The sequence below is a fragment of the Pleurodeles waltl genome, chromosome 2_2, assembly GCF_031143425.1.
Source record: "Pleurodeles waltl isolate 20211129_DDA chromosome 2_2, aPleWal1.hap1.20221129, whole genome shotgun sequence".
Classification (NCBI taxonomy): domain Eukaryota; kingdom Metazoa; phylum Chordata; class Amphibia; order Caudata; family Salamandridae; genus Pleurodeles; species Pleurodeles waltl.
In genome coordinates, this window is record NC_090439.1 from 1142404535 (window position 1) to 1142427729 (window position 23195).

The window sequence follows — 23195 nt, forward strand, 5'->3', positions numbered from 1 at the left end:
AATTTTACCCTGCAAATATTATATGATGTGAACTTGTTACCTTGTGCATACTACTGTATTTCCATTTGCACATCTTTTAACTTGTGAATTGTATGATGTTTTTATTTTGGTCATTCACATTATTCAAAGAAATGTTTCGGCTTAACCCTGCCACGTCATGCCCATGCCCCCATTTTTAATCTTTCTCTTTGCGCCCTCACAAAACATTGGGATGGTCTTTCCCTTTCTTTCTGTTCTGTCACCGCTTTACATTTATTTCAGCCTTTTCTTAAGGAATGTCTGCAGTCGTCCATGTATAGACCTCTTGGAGTGAACAATAACGCCTCACATATATCACTGTTGTCTTATTGTAGATCAAGTTATAATGTTGCAGTACCACTGACTGCAACTAGGTGTCCTCACCGCAATTTTACATTCAGAGCAAAACCTAGTATTTGCAAGGACACTGGAATTATGCAAGTCTGCGGGCTCCACATTTGCAACATAAATATACATTTACCCACTTGCCACATAATCCATTTGTTCCATAATTTGCTGAGTTTTACAAAAACTGTCCCTAGCACAAGCAGATCAAAAAATACTACATTAAAGTGCCAAACCTGCTTCTGTGCAGTTGCAGACCATTGCCACATGTTAACCAGTCACCTTTTGGTTGCTGGTTTCTGCATTCAAGTGCTAATGAGGTGAAACATTTGATTAAATAGTAGTAATGTTGGTCAAAATGATAACATGGCAAAATAATGATGCCGCAGTGTATGCCACATTATGCCGCAAGGTTTTCCGGTTCCTAATGCCTAGTTTAGTTAACCCTGTTGCATAATTTGGTCCTCCATTGTCACATAATTCCAATGGCCCTGACTATAACAGTTATATGAATGTTAATGAGTGGCATCATGTAGAATATGTTGAGGGAAAGGAATGTAATTTCACAAAATATATAATCATAAATATTCTTATTAATTCTCGGACAGCATAGTTAAACGGTTATGCTGTTTAATATAAAATGGCATAATTCCTAATGGTAAATTTAGGATGAAAATTAGCAATATTGCTCACTTTTAAATATTAGGGCACAAGGGACCACAATTTTTGTTTTTATTTAAGGCACTTTTGGAGAAAATACATATTTGTTGGTATGCACAAGACCATTCAAGTCTTGTAATGACTGTCCCTTCCTTAATAATACCTGCAAAGAAACCTTGCAGTAGTCAGTGGTCCTTCCACCATGATCCTCTATCTAAAACCCACAAGACATCTGACAACAGCCTGGATTCTGCTGTCTTCCTTCTGTACATGTCAAAATAAAGGTGTGACATGTACTGAAGACATCAATTTGCAATGTATAATTCCACATATTGATGAGTAGTGTACTTATAGGTCTTTTATCTGTGTCAGTCGTCTTGAGGGATGCTTGTCTTTTATCCTTACCACTTATTTACAGGTAATTTAATAATATTTTCTCTTTCACCTTTTTTGACAACTCTATCTACTTTTGCCTCTCTAAAACCTCTTCACTTCTGTAGTCCCTGATGTTCACATCTTTTTTAGATCTACCTAGCCCTCAATCATCCATGTACCATTTGATTTTGTGATAATGAAACACGATCCTTCGCTTTTCTTCTCCACTCATTTGTATTTGTAGATGTCATTCCTTGAATCTTTGACACCTTTGCTTTTGCTTTCCATTGACTCTCTTTACACTTTCTCTATATCTTCATCCTTTCAAGCATCAACTATTGCAAGTCTCTTTCTTTGTTCTCCCAACATTTTCTGTTCACCCTCTCTACACTGTAAAAACTTGAGGGCTTTTAAAGAATTTTCTTTTACTGCTCATGCTTTCGTCCATGCACTAGATCCCTTGCCCTTAAATAATCTACTTCAAATATTTGCTCAAACTTATCAATGGCTTGTTTTTCCCTAATTTTCTTTACCTTTTGTATGTCCCCTCTGACCCTTATCCCAACTCCAAACCCCACCACTAAGGCTTTTCGGGTCCTGCTCTTTTGATATTCCTGCTCCTTGCCTCTGGCACACCTTCCCTTCAGCCGTACAGTCCGACATGGACAGGTCCCTCCTCAGTTTTATGTTAAAGCTGTATCTTACAAAGGCACAGAAGATTCTGACTCATAATAGTGAATTAATCCAAGCATGTGAATCTAGTAGAAAACAGATATAGCACATTTACTGTCTGCCTACAACTGTATCCTGCAACAATCAGGAGAGCATTTGAAAATGTTAGTCTTTCACACACTTATTAATCCAGCCAGGGGCTAGTTATATTTTGCCAACAAATGAGATTGGATGCATTTAGGGTTACTACCCTCTAACCAAAAGAGTTTCTGAAAATAACTCTGGATTGGTTGCCTCATAGTACAGAGCAAATATTCTTAAAGTCTGTAACTCATAAAATGCAGATCTACTTTGATAAAGAGGCAGGCTCTGAGGGGCACCATCCTTAGTGAAGATTGCAGCAATTACAATAGTTAGAAAATGGGCCTAAATTAAGACAATGTAAAAGGTTTACCAGGGACCGGAAATAGCAATGCAGTATATAGAGAAACATTTGTACAAGACTGAGGGGTTTGCCAAGACAAACAACACTTGAGATATTCTGAGCAAGCAAATGAGTAGAATCTGTCACTGCAAACAGTTGCAGCAAATAGAAAGGTTCCAGAAAACTGCCCAAGTAGATGAAAACTTTGTTACTGGTATTGAGGAAGGAGTCTTTACAAAGGGAGTCCAGAGTGTATATGGTATATACTACTGTCAGCCAATGAACAGAAGCAAAATTATAGTGATTCTGATCTGCCCTTAATATTTTTCTACTTTCAAACAACACTTCTAAAACTCCTCCTTAAAATAAGTGGGAAGTTGTCTCTTGTGGATACCTTTTGTACTTCTGTAAATCTACCACAGGTAGTCTTTTATGAAAGGTGGCTTAGCTTTAAGTCTGTCAAGGCCAACAGACATGGGGCCGTATTTATACTCTGGTTGCGCCGAATTTGCGTAGTTTTTTTCGACGCAAATTCGACGCTAAACTAACGCCAACTAACGCCATATTTATACTATGGCGTTAGACGCTTCGGGCGCCAAAGTGCCCGGAGTGTGCGTCATTTTTTAGCGTGAACCCCTTCCTTGCGTTAATGATATGCAAGGGAGGCGTTCCCGTCTTAAAAAATGACTCCCAGGCCTTTACGTGGTATTTATACTCCCGGGCAAAAATGACGCCCGGGAGTGGGCGTGGCCAAAAACGGCGCATTTGCGCCGCTTTTTAACGCCTGGGTCAGGCATGGCGTTAAGGGACAAGTGGGCTCAAAATGAGCCCAGAGTGCCCTCCCCTGCCCCCAGGGACCCCCCCTGCCACCCTTGCCCACCCCAGGAGGACACCCAAGGACGGAGGGACCCATCCCATGGACATTAAGGTAAGTTCAGGTAAGTATTTTATTTTTTATTTTTTGTGGCATAGGGGGGCCTGATTTGTGCCCCCCTACATGCCACTATGCCCAATGACCATGCCCAGGGGACATAAGTCCCCTGGGCATGGCCATTGGGCAAGGGGGCATGACTCCTATCTTTACAATGATAGGAGTCATGTTGATGGGGGATGGGCGTCGAAAAAAAATGGCGCAAGTCGGGTTACGACGATTTTTTAGCGTCAACCTGACTTGCGCCATTTTAAGACGCCCTAACGTCATTTTTTCCCAACGCCGGAGCTGCCTGGTCTACGTGGTTTTTTTCCACGCACACCAGGCAGCGCCGGTCTGATTGCGCCGTCTAACGCCATTCCATAAATACGGCGCCCGCATGGCGCTTCAGAATGGCGTTAGACGGCGCAAATTTTTTTGACGCTAAACTGCGTTAGCGCAGTTTAGCGTCAAAAAGTATAAATATGGGCCATGGTTTTCCAGCTATAGTTCTTGCAGAAAAGTCAGATGTGGGGATTCTGACTACATCCAAATCATCCACTTCTTTCTTCTGACACGTGACAGTCAAAGTGTCCCTGATGTTTACATAGTTCCCAACTATGGGCTTATTCCATTTGAATGGTTTCTGAAATTAATAGCCATTTCTTCTTTTGGTTTTGTCTTGTGCTTACCTGGCAGAGAAAATAACCACCGTCAATGGACAACTCCAATCTATTAGACAAGACACCGCTAGGGTAGACATTTATTTATGACTTTTATAGAGAGTGCAATTACTGGAAGGTGTACTGGTGCTAGCAAACTAATGCACTCCATACAGCAGCTTGCATACTCAATGACTCCAGGCAAAACCTATGTAAACAAATGGGTTTTTAGAGCCCTGTGAAATTTTAAGATATTTGGCTCTTGGCATAGCTCCAGCACCAGTATGTTCCATGCCTGAGCTCTAACCACAGAAAGAACCCATCCTCCCTATCCCAAACCAGGTGAAGGTCGAGCAAAGCAGTCTGGGAGGAATGTATTTTTTAAACATAAGGTAAGATTGGTTCCGGCGATGCCTCTAATTGGTGTAGGTTGGATTGCTGATAATATAAGCAGAATCTCTTCCATTTCAATCTGTAGAATTTATTAGTTGACTCCGCTCTTGCTTTTGTGAGGATGTCCCTGCATTCTTTGGAAATAGTCATATTCTGAAATTCATGAAATTCAGGAGTTATGCATATAATTGAAGAGCATCTAAATCCGGATGTAGAACTTGGCCCTGGTTCATCGTCAGCAATGTTTGCTTGGTCTGAAGACAAACAGGCTTGTACTCAGATAGGAGGAGAAGCTCAGTGAACCAGTATTGTGTGGGCTACTTGGATGCGATCAGACAGCACTTCTCCACTTTCATCTTGCTGAGAACTCTCAGGGCCGTATTTATACTTTTTGACGCAAAACTGCGCTAACGCAGTTTTGCGTCAAAAAAATTAGCGCCGGCTAACGCCATTCTGAAGCGCCATGCGGGCGCCGTATTTATTGAATGGCGTTAGCCGGCGCTAGCAGACCAGCGCTGCCTGGTGTGCGTGGAAAAAAACCACGTACACCAGACAGCGCCGGCGTAGGGGGAAAATGGCGTATGGGCGTCTTAAAATGGGGCAAGTCAGGTTGCGTCGAAAAAATCGTCGTAACCCGACTTGCGCCATTTTTTTTCGACGCCCATCCCCCATCAACATGACTCCTATCATTGTAAAGATAGGAGTCATGCCCCCTTGCCCAATGGCCATGCCCAGGGGACTTATGTCCCCTGGGCATGGTCATTGGGCATAGTGGCATGTAGGGGGGCACAAATCAGGCCCCCCTATGCCACAAAAAATAAAAATAAAAATACTTACCTGAACTTACCTTAATGTCCATGGGATGGGTCCCTCCGTCCTTGGGTGTCCTCCTGGGGTGGGCAAGGGTGGCAGGGGGGGTCCCTGGGGGCAGGGGAGGGCACTCTGGGCTCATTTTGAGCCCACTTGTCCCTTAACGCCATCCCTGACCCAGGCGTTAAAAAGCGGCGCAAATGCGCCGTTTTTGGCCACGCCCACTCCCGGGCATCTCTTTTGCCCGGGAGTATAAATACCACGTAAAGGCCTGGGAGTCATTTTTTAAGACGGGAACGCCTCCCTTGCATATCATTAACGCAAGGAAGGGGTTCACGCTAAAAAATGACGCACACTCCGGGCACTTTGGCGCCCGAAGCGTCTAACGCCAGAGTATAAATATGGCGTTAGTTGGCGTTAGTTCTGCGTCGAATTTGCGTCGAAAAAAACGACGCAAATTCGGCGCAGCCAGAGTATAAATATGGCCCTCAGGGCCGTATTTATACTTTTTGACGCAAAACTGCGCTAACGCAGTTTTGCGTCAAAAAAATTCGCGCCGGCTAACGCCATTCTGAAGCGCCATGCGGGCGCCGTATTTATTGAATGGCGTTAGCCGGCGCTAGCAGACCGGCGCTGCCTGGTGTGCGTGGAAAAAAACCACGTACACCAGACAGCGCCGGCGTAGGGGGAAAATGCCGTATGGGCGTCTTAAAATGGGGCAAGTCAGGTTGCGTCGAAAAAATCGTCGTAACCCGACTTGCGCCATTTTTTTTCGACGCCCATCCCCCATCAACATGACTCCTATCATTGTAAAGATAGGAGTCATGCCCCCTTGCCCAATGGCCATGCCCAGGGGACTTATGTCCCCTGGGCATGGTCATTGGGCATAGTGGCATGTAGGGGGGCACAAATCAGGCCCCCCTATGCCACAAAAAATAAATAAAAAAATACTTACCTGAACTTACCTTAATGTCCATGGGATGGGTCCCTCCGTCCTTGGGTGTCCTCCTGGGGTGGGCAAGGGTGGCAGGGGGGGTCCCTGGGGGCAGGGGAGGGCACTCTGGGCTCATTTTGAGCCCACTTGTCCCTTAACGCCATCCCTGACCCAGGCGTTAAAAAGCGGCGCAAATGCGCCGTTTTTGGCCACGCCCACTCCCGGGCGTCTCTTTTGCCCGGGAGTATAAATACCACGTAAAGGCCTGGGAGTCATTTTTTAAGACGGGAACGCCTCCCTTGCATATCATTAACGCAAGGAAGGGGTTCACGCTAAAAAATGACGCACACTCCGGGCACTTTGGCGCCCGAAGCGTCTAACGCCAGAGTATAAATATGGTGTTAGTTGGCGTTAGTTCTGCGTCGAATTTGCGTCGAAAAAAACGACGCAAATTCAGCGCAACCAGAGTATAAATATGGCCCTCAGTATCATGGGGATGGGGGTAAAGCGTATGCACATATCCTGAATCATCTTATCAAAAAGGCATTCCCCCACAACCGTGGGAGTGGGTGCTGTATAAAGCCGGACCAGTGTGTGGTGGACACCTATGCTGTTACACCTTATACTGAGTCTAGGCAAACACCAATTAGTTAGTGTTACAGTGTCTAGACAGCTAGGGCTCTCTAGGGTAGCTGTGGTGAGCAGCCAAGACATATACAGAATGCATGTGAAGCACTTGCAATACCACAGTAGTCACACAGTAACTTATCACAGATGAAAGGAACCACACAGTGTTGCAAACATAAAGGTACTTTATTATAGGCACTCCAAACTACACTACCATAGGTATACACCCCTGGAGGTAGGAACACACAAGAGATAAACAGGTAGGTAGTCAGGAAAAGCATAAATTAGCAAGGGCCCTATAGGGGGGGCAAACCATATATTAAAAAAATGGAATGCGAACAGCCCCCCTACCAGAGTGCATGGAGTAGTTAGACAAGCGCTGGCAAAGAATAGAACCCCAAAAGGTAAGTACCTAGAAGATTACCAGTAGCCGGGTGCAGAGAGGTAACTTACCCGGTTTTCCCATGGTGCCAGCTGGCCAGTTGAAGCCGCATTTGTTATCATTCGTGGTGAAGAGGTCCAATGCTGGTTTGCCCCAGAGCTATAAAATCCTGCTGAGTTCTGCCTGGTTCAGTTCCCATTCATGACAGCTCTCTGGGGATCTGCTGAGCATGTCTGTCAAGATGTTGTTTGCTCCAGCTACATGCTCCGCTTTCAGAGTGAGGTTGTGTGTTGCTAGTCACTGTCATAGCTCCAAGGCTTCCTGAGAGAGTGCCAGCGACTTTGTACCTCCTTGCTTGTTGATATAACCTGCTATGTGAGGTAAGAAAGCTTGGAGGATGAGGAAAATAGCCTGGAGTTCCAGGTGGTTTATATGCATAAACTCTTGGATGGTGGACCATTTCACTTGAATTTGCAGTTAATGTAGATGTCCGCCTGAGCCTTCCAGGGAGGGGTCCATTGTGATGATAAAGTCAGGTACTAGGGGCAAAAACGTGAGGCCCTTTGAGATATGAGGGCGTCTGCAACTGGCGCCAGTCATTTGGTTAAAATGTGGGCAGCTCCTTTGAGGCCGAATGGAAAGACTTTGAACTGGTAATGGGTGCTAGCTACAGTGAAGCAAAGGTATTTGTGATGTTTGGGGATGTGGAAACATGCATCCTGCAAGTTGAAAGTTGTCATATAACCTCCATGGTTCAGGAGATGAGAGTGACCATGCAGAACAATTGTTTCTGTAGAAATCTGTTGAGCTTTGTGAGGTCTAGGATGGGTCTTGACTCTCCTGATTTCTTCTTCACAAGACACAAATGGGAGTAGAAACCTGTGCCCTTCTGGGAAAAAGGAACTTGTTTGATTGCTCCCTAGGGGAGTGTAATGAGGGCTTCTTGCCGCAATAAGTGAAGATGAGGGGGATGCGATCCCCTTGGTGGCATGTATGATAGTCTTTGTATAAACTGCAGGGTATGACTATAGGTGACCAGATTCAGTACCCATCTGTCTGAAGTAATTCCCCGCCATTGATGAAGATGGTTTGAAATGTTCAGGGTGGCGAGAAGTGGGGGGTAGCTGGCACCTGACTGGGGTCACTTTTTACGGGTGACATCCCGGAACGGGACTGGGTGGGCTGCTTACATCGATCACTCTGTTTTGTATGTGCTGCTGATGGTGGCGGTCGGTATGGCTGCTGCTGGTAGGTAGACCTATACTGCGGTTGAGAGGGTTGGTATTGCTGGTAGCATTGGTAACCTCCTCTGTAGGTAGAGAAACCCCTACTGTGTGCTCCTTGAAAGGGAGGTTTGTGGAATTGCAATGTGCCCAATGACTTTGCGATGTCTGTATCAGTTTTATTGGCCAGCAAAACATCATCAATGTGCTTTCCAAAGAGTGTCTCTCCATCGTATGCCATGTCAAGTATTCTGGACTGTACTTCTGGCCTGAATGATGTGGATTTCAGCTAGCCTTGCTGATGTAAAACTGCTGCTCCTGCTGTCGGAAGCCAGTGGAGGCGATGTCCATCACACAGTCAATGATCTCAGAGGACATGCGTTTTCCTTCTTGAAAAATCTTTCTTGCTTCTGACTTCTTGTCTTCAGGCTCAAGATCTATCAAGGCACTGATGTGTGACCATATCTGCCTATCACAATGGCCTAACATGGCTAAATATTTGGTCTCACAAACTTTAATGGCAGACATAGTTGAGAATCGCTACCCAATATTATCTAAGCGCCTGCCTTCCCTGTTAGACAGAGCATAAATAGGAGTGAAAGGGTCTTTTGAATGCCATTGTGCTGCTTCCGAGAACAAGCAGTCTGCTTTAGAATGTCCTGTTATGCAAGCAGGGGAATCTTAAAGAGGTTTGTAGTTCTTGCCTATGTGCGGTACAACCACTGATACTGGATTCCACATAGGTTTGATACCCTCTTCCCATATGTAGTATATTATTGGGATGCAAAAATAGACTTACGGGTCTTAAAGCCATATAGGAAGGAGTCTGACTGCTTCTCTGTAATAGGTAAGTCAAATCTTGCTGCAGCCCGTTCCACTGAACTGTGAAAACCCCTAATGCCCTCTGCGGAGAGTCTGCAGGTTGCGTTGTTGGTGAGGATGGCATAGGTAGCAAGTAATCATCCCACTCATCACGGGGTGGATGGGTATCCAGAATCTCACCTTCTTCTCTGCCATCTTCTGAAGACAATAGATCCTCTCTTGGTGGCGCTGTGATATTGGAAGTGTCATTCTTGGCGTTATTTGTGTGGGGATAGGTCTTGGTGTTGCTGGATTATATGTTGCTGGTGAAGCTGCTGGTTAATCCTGCGGAGGTTCTGGGAACCTTCTATGGCAGTACTAGAGCATAGCCTGTAAGTCCTGTACAAGTGAGAGAGGTACTTGAACATCACTCTGGTAAGGTGGTGGAACAGGATAGTCATGATAGTATAGTAAATGTCTTTGTTTGGCCTGCAGATTGCAGTAGTTGCCATAATTCCTCCTCCTCTTCTTCACTGTCGAGGCAATGGTGGTAAAGGCCAGTGGCATGGTTGTCAACTATGGTATCATCATCAACAGTGACACTATCGACGTAATCTTCGTTGACAGAGTCTTCATCAACAGAGTCTTCGTCGACGATTAAATCTTCGACAGGATTGGTGCATCAATGGATGGTGTCATCATCATTCTCGCCATCCACAGTCTTGTTGACAAGACAGTGGTGACCATCGCTGTAGTGGTCATTGACGACAGCGCTGTCAACTGTGAAATGTTCCCAACAGTGCTTTTGAATGGATTTTAGGCTTCAGTGTTGAAGGGTGTGAAGACGAATTATGCAGGCGGTCTGAAGTCTTGGTACATGGCGTGCAAGGCAAAGGAGGCAGTTTTTTTAGGAGAATTTGGGCGTTTTCTCCTTTTTCTGCAGATCTTTTAGTGACCCATGATGGCTACCTTTTAGGCCCTTCTTGTTTTCCTTAGAGGTTCCCTGTTCACGGGACCTCTTGCAAGACCTATCAGAGGTGTCACTATCTTCCTCTGAAGATGTACGTTTCTGTGTCTTGGCCTTTTGTAACCATAAAAGAAGCCTCCCCTCCCTGTCCTTCAAGGTTTCTGATGAAAAGGTGCAGCATACCTTGCAATCCTTCACCTTGTGCTGAGGGTAGAGGCAGTCCTTATGTGGGTCGTACACATGCAGTCTGTTCTTCCCACAAGATTTGCAGGGTCTAAAGAGACCTTTCTTTGAGGTATCAGACATTATGAAGATTTCCAGAAGCTGGAATGAAGAAAACTGAGCAGAACTCAGGGAGACTCCCTTCATCGACATGCGGTCGAAAATCTGAGAGACTGGAGCTTCTGTGATGAGGGTTCTAAAGGGTGCTGTCACCTAATTGGCTAAACTTCGGGTCTTTTCAAATGATGTGATTAAGCTATGAAAGTGAATGCACTTTAACACTGCCTTATATGTAAAATTTCTCTATACTGCTATTTAATGATACTGTGGGACTCCCACTTTGACGACGGGGAATGGTTCAAGTATGTGGATCTTTGAAAGATCCAATACTGGAGAAATGCAAGAAACACACCCAAGATTGGAATATGTTGGACTTTTTTCCTTATGCAGGGTCATCCCCAATCTTTTTGCCTCCTGCCACCTATTTTTTCTGGCCTGTTTTTGTTGGCTTTTGAACTCTGAGCACTTTACCACTGCTAACCAGTGCTAAAGTGCATATGCTCTCGGTGTAAATTGTATTGCCGATTGGTTTATCCATGATTGGCATATTTGATTTACTGGTAAGTCCCTAGTACAGTGCACTAGAGGTGCCCAGGGCCTATAAATCAAATGCCACTAGTGGGCCTGCAGCACTGGTTGTGCCACCCACATGAGTAGCCCTGTAAACATGGCTCCTACCTGCCACAGCAGTGTCTGTGCGTGCAGTTTTAAACTGCCAATTCGACTTGGCAAGTGTACTCACTTGCCAGGCCTAAACCTTCCCTTTTCTTATATGTAAGAGACCCCTAAGGTAGGCCCTAGGTAGCCCCATGGGCAGGGTGCAGTGTATCGTTAAGGTAGGACATATAGTAATGTGTTTTATATGTCCTGACAGTGAAATACTGCCAAATTCGGTTTTCACTGTTGCAAGGCATATCTCTCTCATAGGTTAACATGTGGGCTGCCTTTAAATATGATTAAAGCGTAGATTCCCTTTGGGAGCAGATAGTCATGTGGAGTTTGGGGTCTCTGAGTTCACAGTAAAAATACATCTTTTAGTAAAGTTGGTTTTGAGATTGTGTTTTTAGAAAGTGGGCATTTTCTTGCTCAAACTATTCTGTGGCTCTGCCTGTTTGTGGATTCCTTGTCTAGGTCAGTTTGACAGTTGTGCTATTTGCACCTTTCTCTAGACAGTGACACAAAGGGAGCTGGGGTGTAGCCTGCATATCCTGATGAGCCATCTGTGCTAGGAGGGAGGGAAGGAGTGGTCACTTACACCTGAAAGGGCTGTACCTGCCCTCACACAATGCAGTCTCCAATCCCCTGGCGTTTGTCTGGGGCCTGGCCTGGGCAAGGAAGGATTTCACAAACGAAAGAGACTTTCCTTTGAAATAGGCCTACTTCAAAGGCCAAAATGGGTATAAGAAGAGCAGCGAAACCCCTGCAAAATTAGATCACTTTTGGACATCAAGAGGAACCTCTGCCTGGAAAAGAGCTGAAGAGCTGAGGAGAAGTGCTGCCCTGTCTGTGACTGTGCTTTGTGGAGGTATCCTGCAGTTGCTGCTTCTGCCTGTGTAAGGGGACAGAGACTGGACTTTGTTGTGCATTCCTGCTTGTGAAGAAATCTCCAATGGCTTGTTCTGAGCTTGCTGCCTGTTGTTGAAGTCTCAGGGACATCAAAGACTTCTCCTGCCAGCACCTGGACTCTCTGCTGAGACTCCTGCCCTGCCAAGTGGTGCCCTATCCAGTTCCTGGGGCATTGGAAGGTGAAGCTGGGAGACCAAGACTGAAAATCCATGCACAGACCGCCGTGCGGAGAAACGGATGCACCTTCCGAGACGAGGCTGAAAAACAACGCGCTGCCTGCTTCGTGGCAGAAATTGACGCTCCACTGGCATCGCGGCTGGAAGATCGATGCACGCCGCTGGAGAAACGACACGGAACACCCGCTGACAGAGGTTGATACCGTGTGGCAGGATTTTCGATGCAAATGTTGCCAGTGTGGAAAAATGATGCAATGCCTGCCCGGACCCGAGTGCTTGTCTGATCGATGCATCGCTCTCCTGCGGAGAGGAAAAATGACACACGCCAACCTGACGGGAGAAGGAGAAACGGCGCACTGTCTCTTTTGCGGGTGATAAATCGACGCATCGCTAACCTTTTTTAACGCACACTCACCCGAGCGTGTTATTTTGACGCTACCCAGGTACTTTTCAACGCTAACAGTGTTTTCACTGTTTTCTCAAGGATTTAAGACTCTTTTGCTTTTTAAATTAATAACTTGACTTGTGTATGTTGGATTTTTGTCGTTTTGGTCTTGTTTTGTCTAGATAAATATTTCCTATTTTTCTAAACCTGTGTTGGGCCATTTTGTAGTGTTTTCACTGGGTTACTGTGTGTGTTGGTGCAAATACTTTACACCTAGACTCTGAAGTTAAGCCTGCCTGCTCGTGCCAAGCTACAAAGGGGTTGAGCGGCGGTTAGCTGAGGGTGATTCTCCTTTACCCTGACTAGAGCGAGGGTCCTTGCTTGGACAGGGGGTAACCTGACTGCCAACCAAAGACCCCATTTCTAACAGAATAACATCTACATCAAATTCAGAATGTCTCCTACCCTTGTACACTTCAGAAAGGGTATGAAAACCTAGCTCATCAAAGAGTGCTACAATGTCATAAAATGAGAACCTACGCTCAACCTGACATGCGGTAAGTGAACATTATTTGCACCCTAGGTTTCATGCCTGCTTGTTCACCTTCCTATTGATCTATGCAAGTACCACTACTTGTATACCTACATGATTTATCATTCTTAACCAGTATGATCAATCAGGAAAGCTAGACAACAGTGAAATAATTATGGCCCATATGTACTAACACATTTTCCAATAGACACAGAATGGGTAAAACTGTTTCATGCATCTGGCCCTACATTTCTGGAATAAAATAGAGAGTAATGTAATCCACTTTAATGAAGAACAGGTTAATGTAATGAGTGGAACTTCAATGTATAATGCAGGTTAACTGAGTTAGAAGTAATAAAGGCATCGACAATAGCAACCACTTCCTTGATACCGCTCAATCTAGATTAAGGCTCAACCACAGTAGAGACCTCCTTTGTCGCCGCCACAGATGGCATTATCCCACTCGGCCATTCCAAAGCCTTCAACACAGTCTTCCACCCCATCTTTCTCCAACAACTGTACAAAGCTGGCATCCAAGAACCTGCACTTCACTGGATTTGCTCCTTCCTAACAAGAACCACCCAGTTGGTCAGCCTGGCCTTGTCCACCTGGGACACTGTCAACCTGCATCTGCCCCATGTTGTCCAGTGCCTATATGACTCCACTCGCCGGCATCATAACCTACATTGATGATGCACAGCTCGTACTTGCCTTCACCAACAAGACGCAAAACACCCAGCCCAATTTCTCCACCTGCATGACCGGAGTCGCCAGATGGATGAAACTGCCTCAAGCTCAACACAGCCAAGACAGAAGTAGTACTCTTTGGCAAAGACACCTTAATCTGGGACTCCACCTTGTAACCTGCCAAACCTTCACTCACACCCCTTCAGGCAACCCATACAAAGAACCACAGAATAGTAATTAACAACCAACTCACCATGACTGGCCAAGTGAATGCAGATTTTATCTTCTGGTTCCACACACTCATGGTGCCCAAGAAGATCTTCAAATGGCTCTGCCTAACACTTGAAGAACCTTCATTGAACCCTCAAGTACCAGCAAACTAGACTATGGCAACACACTGTATGCCAGAATCAATGCTTAACTGGCCAGGAAACTCCAGACCAAACAAAACTCTGCAGCAAGGCTCACTCTCAATCTCCCACCCCACACTCACCTCACTCCACACCTCAAAGAGTACCACATGGCCCTCAATCCACAAAGGAGCCCTCTTCAAACACCTCATGCATACATACAAAGCCTTACATAATATTAGCCATGCATACCTCAATAACTGCATAAACGTCCACAAACCTCACAGACAGCTATGCTCAGCCAGACTCCTATTCAGACCGCCCCCAAACATATTCAGAATCAGATCTGCAGACATGTCTTCTCCTACCTCACTGCAAAAGCCTAGAACGAACTGCCCCTGCACATCTGAGCAGTGTCCTCAGTTTGTGAATCCTGAAAGAAACTGAAGATCTGCTGTACACCTAGCCCTGACCCTGACTTGATCCGTACAACTCCTGCTTCAGCATCAGGATACCCTCCTGGGTGAGTCATGCTCGATGCTAATACACATAACAGGTACCTATAATAATGTCCTTCTGTAGTGTAACACAGGCTTAAATAATCAGAGTTTTCCTCTTTAGTCCAGAATATTCCAACATAGGTTAAAGTAATCTAAGAACTTTCCTATTCTTTAACAGAGAGCAAAGTATCAGTGTATTCACCTTTTTCTTACTGAAGCGTTTACCACTGCCAGTTGTCATGCATGTGCCTTGTATGTGCCCTTCATGGCAGCTCCACATGGCACTTGTGCTGTATATATGTGTGGAATAGTATAGCACTGCAGCACTGATGCACTTGGTCTGTGTATAAATGAAGCTTGCACTGCTCCTGCCTGTACTTATCTGTTCTGCATGTTAAGGAAAGTGCCTTGCTTGCCACCTACCCTACAGCTATTGTTGGTGAGAAAGAAACCATCACTTCTGACAGCCAAACAGAAGCATTTCTGTGTGACAGTGAATCCTGCACTGCCGCTGCACTGCTGTAGCTGTGCTGAGTGACTTAGTGAATCTTGAGAAAACTATTAACTATATTTAAGGAACTCTATTGGCCTTCCCATTGCTTGTCATGTTCTACTGCTCTGAGAAGTTGTGCACTAAAACTGGGAATTGGTACATATGGTTAGAGATACCAGTCTTCACTAATACATTTTTTGTCCTTACTGTGAAGATGCATAAATCTACTAGTTCTTCCATACATAGGCCCTCTTTTTTGACCCTGACCGCCACATTATGAGTGTGGTGGGTTGGCCCCTGCCAACCCGCCACATCTCCAGTCATACCGCCATGGCGGTTGGAACTGCCGGGCCGGAGATGATCATCTTGGACCTGGCAGTCCACAGAAGACCGCCAGTGGTTTTAGCAGCCAGCTTTCCACCATGGTTTCCGTGGTGGTAGCACTGCCACGAAAACCATGGCGGAAAGGCTACAGGTGACAGGGAATTTCTTCCCTGTCACCGGTAGATGACTCCCTCCACCCCAATCCCAGCAAGCACTAGACCCCCCTCTCCAGCCACAGCGTCCCCCACCCCTCACCCCCTCCAGACACAGCGACCCCTCATCATCTCCCCTTCCAGACACACTACCCCCAACCCCCATGCACACGCACCACACATACACTCATTTACCTAGACTTACATACATGCATTCATTCACACGCATTCATTTCAACATTCATACACACATACAACCACGCATACACACACCCATCCAAACATGCATACTCACACCAAGACAAACATGCATTAACCACAACACTCATACTTGCATACACACATGCATACACACTTACATGCATGCACACACTCACTTCAACATTCAGACACACATACAACCACGCATACACACATTCATGCACAAACGCAGACACGACACACTCATACGCGCACACACAACACTGCCCACCTTCCACCCCATCCCCTGTTGGACGATTACCTTACCTGGTCCGGGTAGAAGGTTGTCCGGCAGGGAACGGGAAGGGGCACTTCCACCGCCGACAGTGCCCCGCCGGCAGGACACCGCCAGGCCGTATTATTGCCCATAAGATGGCTGGTGTAGTCCTACTGGCGGGGCGGGGCCTGTTGTGGAACAGCCCATGCGCCTCCGCCCGCCAACATGACCACTTCTGGATTTCCGCCCAAAGTGTGGCAGAAATCCGGCAGTATCTATGATATGGTGGCCGGAAGACCTCCAGCACTGGCGGTCTTCTGGATCCCGCGGCTTTGGCGGTCTTTCGTGAAGACCACTAAGGTCGTAATGATGGCCATAAACTACAACAATACCACACTTTCAATTTTATTACACTCCCCGAAAGTACAAAGGAGGGGAAGCAGTACAGACTGTCCAAGAGGCGGGACTAAGGATGTTGGACTTTGCAATTATCATTTAAGAAACAGTGGACTTGATTGTCAGCGATTTACGCTTCTTTGCTATGATCACCACTCGCTTAGACAATGCCTAAAAAATAGACTTATTATGCACAACCTGTGGCAATAGAACAGAAAAATGTAATGCTGGAAGAATTATACCACAAACTATCTAGAACCCTTTCCATCCCACTTTCAAGGATATTACAAAATGTTTGCCAATTTTTAGCCCGAGCATATCTCATTCTAATAAAATTGCCACGTTTCTGAAATATTTTGCCAGCTTGTGTGTCTTGCTTGTGGTTGCTTTATATATCCATGGTCAATATAATAAAAATTGTTTAAAATAAGAAAATTAAAAGTCATTTACTGTTGGAAATGAAAAATAAGACTTAGTAAAAATTTAGTGAACAACATATTTACCGATATATAAAAAGTTCTGCCAACAGAAAAGCATAAAAAAGGTAAAATAATTGGAGGAGACTTATTATAAAGTGGAAGTTGACTATCCCCATGTTTAATCTTCTACCATTCAAGGGCTTCGGAAAATTCTTCCTGTGAGTCCAACAATTATATTGTTTCTTGGCAGTTGAGGACTTCCCTCTGATTGTTTCCAGCGGGCTTCCAGTTCTGCCCCAAAAATGTTTTTCCATCTGATCGACTAATAATTAATATTTCTTTAACTTCTGGCTTGGGACCAGATACTCTAACACAGGAATTAACAATTCATGCAGTTTCTCGTCATGCACTGTTGTGTTAGTAAGGCAGCTCAATTTTATCCGAACCAAGACAGTCACTCAGATATGTTCAAAGATGTCCACTCTACATGTGGAAAAGGTATATAGACATTTCTGTTTCACTGACTGGCTTGTGTTTTTACCAGAATTATGTACCCAGAATTACCTAAAAGGGTAATTCAAGTCTCTTCCAAAATCTTACAGAGTAGAAATTAAAAAGTTAGACCTCTGCAAATGATTATACAAGATAATGAATATGTAGATGTTCATGCATCCAGTGATAGAAAGTCGTTTGATAAAACCTGATCTGATTGGATCTGGAGGATCTTCTCATTGTGTTAGTGGCTCTACCAATCACGTAAAGAGATACTGAAAGCAGAAGCAAGGCTGCTCAAAGGATTTTTTAGAAAAGGTGCGAGAGGTTAATGCAGAGAATTCAGAGACTGACATGAAAGATCTATAATCACCACAAGAAAGAACAGAAAATTCCTACAGAGAAATTAGATTTGTTTTAGAAAAGTCAATTCCAAAGCAGCCAGAGATGACATGGTTTGCAAACAGATCCCAAAGCCCAGTCAGGAGATGGAGGTAGAAGTTGAGATGATATGTCTGTATGCAAGCAATACTCACCGGAGGCCTTGGAATTCGGGAATGCACTGGCCTGGTGCCCTTGAGGAGAGAGAGACACACAATTCTGGGATAAGACAGAGAACAATGTCTGTGAACCTGGGATCATTGTTCTAATCTTCAGCCTTCCAGGAGGCTGTGCAAGCTGGCCTTGCATTAGAGATGTCCACATTACACTATGTGTGGTTCATCAAAGTCCACAAGAAAGTTATAATCTGTCCGCCAGTTAATACATAATAATGATGTAACGCAGCAACAAGAGAACTGGTATAGGATCCTAGGTAAATTTCACTCACCTTTCTAAGCACTGCTCAGAATGAGGCACACATTTTAATGATCAGCATGTTAGAAGCTGAAGATGTTTTTTTTTTATTTTTATTATAGTCACACATGCATGGGAGGACTATTAACATTAATATTCACCCTACAAAAACCTACTTTTACATACATAAGGGAACTCTCTGTCACTCAATTTCTCACTTAAATTCACCTTCCAGGTGTCCAAATAAAAAACAGTATTTTTTAGCTGGAACACAGATGCCTCCCCAGCTCCTTCTTCGCTGTATGTGACCTCGTCACCTCACTGTGCCTTTCAGTTCTTGATATATCAAACAGAACCTTTGTGTGCTGCACTGATGCCTCTACCCCCCTGCATCCGTATTGCCGCCGTCTCTTCACTTCACAGCTTTCATTGTTCTCCCCTCTCCTTTCCTAGTGGAACCGACTGCATTGAAACAGAAATGCAACCTAATACACACCTTCCACTAAACATAAACACAGGCAGCCATTACTTAATGTGTAGTGGACTTAAAGTGGGCGCTGGGCAGTTTTGTGGAGTCTGTTTACCACTAATGCCCATGGCTGTTGGTGCTACTGCACTTCTGACTGTATCCCAAGTATTCTTTGAAATAAACTTGGATTAAAATGGATCCCAGAGACTGACCTTCTCCAAGGCTGAATTTAGAAAGCACAAGGAACACTTTATGGGGCAGTATGTGCAATAAATATCTGAGAATTAAGAGAACATGTGCTAATAAAAACCTAGATAAGGCATATTAGCCAGTGCTATGAACATGGTCTATGCTTACTAGCTTAAAGTCTCCCTCTATCCAGGCTTGGAAGACTCTCTTGTTCAAACTGAACATCCTCCTGTGTATCATAACAGTCACCATGTGGTTCAAGTTCAGGATCCTTGAGGGAAGCTACTGGGCCCCGGTTCCATTGGTAAACGCAGATACGCATGGAATCTCAGTACACACTGACGGCTCTCAGTGAGATCAGCTGGCGTCAGTGTCTTGACTACTTAAAATTGTATCAACTTCCCAGCTTAGAAGGCCACTAGATTCCACTAAACAATGCATCGGTATAGAGACAATGTTACTGGTTGCCTTCTTTTGTCACAACCCATTTCAGAAAGGGCCTGTGTTCTTCACTGACATTTAACCATACTCATCATCCTTACCTGAGATCACGCACATTATTGGAAAAAATGTTTTCTAGTACCTGGTGGGTAGACCATCTTGAAATAAAAGAGTCTGCACACCTCTTGTTTACTTTTGATTAGTGTGTAAGGGCAGTCAACCTGCAGGAGACCAACCTTGAGATTGCCCCAGGTCTCAGGCTGCATCCTTCATCCAACCAAAGTAGAAGTGTGAGCTGCTGCCACGGACAGACAGAGTGAAACAATTATACCACGGGATGGAGTAAGGATGTGGGAAAATAACCGAAGAGGAGATGAGGGGTGAAACCGGTCAGTGTACCAGGTTGTGTATGTGAGCTGAAAGCCCGTCCATATACTGAGGAGTTTCCTTCAATTATGACCTTTCTGGGAAGAAGTGTTTAACGGGGATTCCCATGGGAGCTTCCAATCACTCACCTAGGGGATTCTGTTGAGGGTATTCACCTACCCTAACTGACCAGTAGTACTGGCGGCAGTACCATTCTTATAGTTCCTAATGCTAATTGGGGAGAATTATGGAAAATGGATCTGGTTTGCATTAAACACACAAGTGAAAACAACCATCCAGTTTTAGATTCAGTCTTTGTATGAACTATGGGACAGCCAACAGTATCTGGATACCTGAGAGCTTAGGGAAAAGATGGAGTCAAACTTTGGAAAAAGTCAATAAAACATTTTGAAACAAAAGATGTGGTTGTATGTACAAAACACTGCATGCACAAAACATTAACAAAATTAAGCATCAACAAGAGGAATTTCTAGAGTTTCTATCCATCTTACTATGACAAGTGTTCTGTGGTTGGGCCTTTTGAAGGCGGAAGAGCTGAATTAGGTCACTATCTTGTAGCTCATGAGCTTGTAAATATTCAAGAATCTGTTGTGGAATTGAGCCCAAGACTGCGACATTCCAGAGAATAAGATGTGAGTCAATAATTAATAATGTGTTTATCACTTTGTGGGCTGACTCAGTATTTAGTTAAGTGTGACATACTGCTCTCCAGTTTTAGTGGTCATAATCCCCTGATAGCTAAATTTACTTTACCGATGGGCATTATCAGAGGTCTGATGCAAGTTGTGGTGCAACCATAACACGACAGACGCAGGCTAGCTTGGCATCTGCTCAAACAAATTACCTTTCTGGATAGTTTAACTAAAACAAACCTAGATATTTTTCTGACAACGTTTTCAGAGATACCTGTGGGGGAGAACCTATGCAATCAGTTTAAGGTCTTAGGTATCAATAAACAACTCATTACTTGAGCCAGTCTGTAGATCTATTACCCCCCCATGCGTTGGTTTGATAGATCCTGCTCAGGAGCGAATAGGAATTCGGGGACAACTCTGACTGCAGCTCCTAGAAATCCCATTGCAGTTGCTCAGGCTCGGACACTCTATAAAGAGGCCCTGCAAAAAAGAAAGTGTGCAGTCCAAAAGGATAAGTGGGATTATCTGACCATGGCAGCCTCGTTCAAAGATGTGTGTGAATTCTGGGGAGCAGCCAATGATTTGGAACACAAAGGTCAACACTCTCCCTAATGAGCATCCACAATATGGGTGACCAGTGGGTAACTCATTTCAGTAACATGTACTGTTGTACTCCTGACTGCAGTGATTCTGTTGACCTGTCTCACATAAGTCTCCCTTTTTCTGTAGAGGAGGTAACTATTGCTCTTAATGACAGCTCCTCCTCTCCTGGCCCCCTTGGGCAGGATGGGGTGCCTGCTGATATCTTTAAATGCAGAATAGAGTTTTGGGCACCTCTGCTTACTAATGTTTTTATTAACTTAGTCTTTAAGGATCTTCCCTTCTCATGGTCACATTCAACTATTGTCCCAGTTTTTAACAAAAAGGTAGTTGTACAGGGCCAAAATATTACAGGCCTGTATCTTTAATTGATTCCACTATTAAAATAATGTGAAGAATCATATTTACCAGACTAAGAGATTGGCGCAGTGATAGCAATGTTATATCCCCCTGTGAATATGTGTTCAGAGAAAGGTTAAGTATGATGGAACAATGCTTACATTTGATTTAATAATAGGCCAGTATACAGTATCTAAAAAGATTCCCGGTACCTTGACTTCATGGATCTGTCCTCTGCTTTCAGTAAGGTCAGTCGTACTAAGTTATGGGCTATCTTATTGGAGGTGGGCATAGACATGATTGTTTATTTTTTGGCATACTTGCATCAAAATCTGATCACTAGAGTCAGATTTGGTCCAAATGGCAAGTTATCTGACCCTTTTCGTTTGCACTAAGGTGTTAGGCAAGGTTGTGGTTCAGCCCTGTTGTTGTTTTATTGCATATTAACAAACTTAATGTTTTTTTAATGTGCTGTAACACAAGATGTTCCGTTTGCCATCTCTGTTCCTATACCCATACTATTGTACGCTGATGATGCCGTTCTTTTAGCACGAACTCCCAATGCCTTATGTGGCTTGGTACGCGCTTGTTCTGAATTCATGTTGGATTTCGATCTTACAACTAATTTCACTAAATCCCAAACCAAGGCATGTGATGCTAAACACTATCTGTTGGCACTTTATGTGTTAATGAAGATAGCCTAGAGTGTATTGCTAGATTTCCTTACTGAGGCCTTGTTTTTGATGCCAGTGAATGTTGGGTAGAAAACGTCAGGTACAGGTATTCAAAGCGTAAGCAAGCTACACGTTCATTATTCAATGTTTGTAGATCAGTGTGGGGCAAGCCCTTTTCTTCACTTATTGGAACACACCACAAACAATGTCTACATATCGCCAGTTATGGTAGTGGAATATGGGGTCATGGAGAATGTGGAGCAGGGCAGATAGAGGAGAACCCCTTCTGCAGGCGTCTTCTCTCACTTCCTATATCAACATCCACTCAATATGTAATATCCCCAGGACTTCTTTCAGTCACAATATAATTAAAGATTGTGTTCCGTGTCAAAGGGGTTTGCACACTCCCTGGCTTGAATACGGTAAGCTGAATTTTAACGCTTTGGGGCAAACTGCTCTATTTGAACATCACTTATCAGTGTGTAATACTGACAAATATTCTATGAAACGATTATTCACGGAAAGATGTTGTGTTATAAGGGATAGTTTGGAACTTAGAAAACAGTTAGTCAGGAATTACATCCCCCTAAAAAACAACCCTGTCCCAGAACCATATTTATTTCATGTGTCCAATAACTGGGAAAGAGCTTCATTGTTAAAATGTAGAGACATCACTATATGTTACATGCTGTACTTCCCGCATGGATATTTTGGGAATCCTGAAGGGGGGAAATGTATCAGTGATAATGTGTCTCCTAAGTCTTTATTGAACTTTGTGATATTTTGTAAGGTGTACAAACCTTTTAGAACCTAATATTTAGAGTTGCTCTCCATTTTTTACAATCACTACCTAGTACTGACGTATGTTTCAGAATGGGCAGTTTTCTTAAAACGTAAGAGCTGTAATTTTTAGATTATGATGTTTTTGTGTTAATTAATAATCATCACTATGGAGTATTTTATATGTGTTATCAATATGTATTCTGTATGCTATCTTTTATTATTGTCTTGGACATTTGAATAAAGTAACTGAACTGAACCATCCAGTTATTTGGTTCTGCCGGGGTTTGAGCTATGGTAGTCAATAGTACGGTGATACGGGAGAGTTTAGGGGAAAGATAGAGTCAAACTTTGTAAAAAGTGGATAAAATATTTTGAAACAAAAGAAGTGGTGGTATGTACAAAACATTTCATAATAAAGGATCAATAACAAGGATTTCTGAAACAGTTTCAAAAGGAGGCTAGGCAAGTC

The 23195-nt window shown here is 44.1% G+C and overlaps 1 protein-coding gene across 1 annotated transcript in view; it reads right to left on the reverse strand.

Moving 5' to 3' along the window:
• WDR97 (WD repeat domain 97) overlaps positions 1 to 23195 on the reverse strand; it is a 327470-nt gene that overhangs the window by 136775 nt on the left and 167500 nt on the right. Inside the window, exon 17 of the mRNA XM_069221060.1 lies at positions 17951 to 17989. Coding sequence (XP_069077161.1) covers positions 17951 to 17989 — 39 coding nt within the window. The remainder of the gene's footprint in view (positions 1 to 17950; positions 17990 to 23195) is intronic.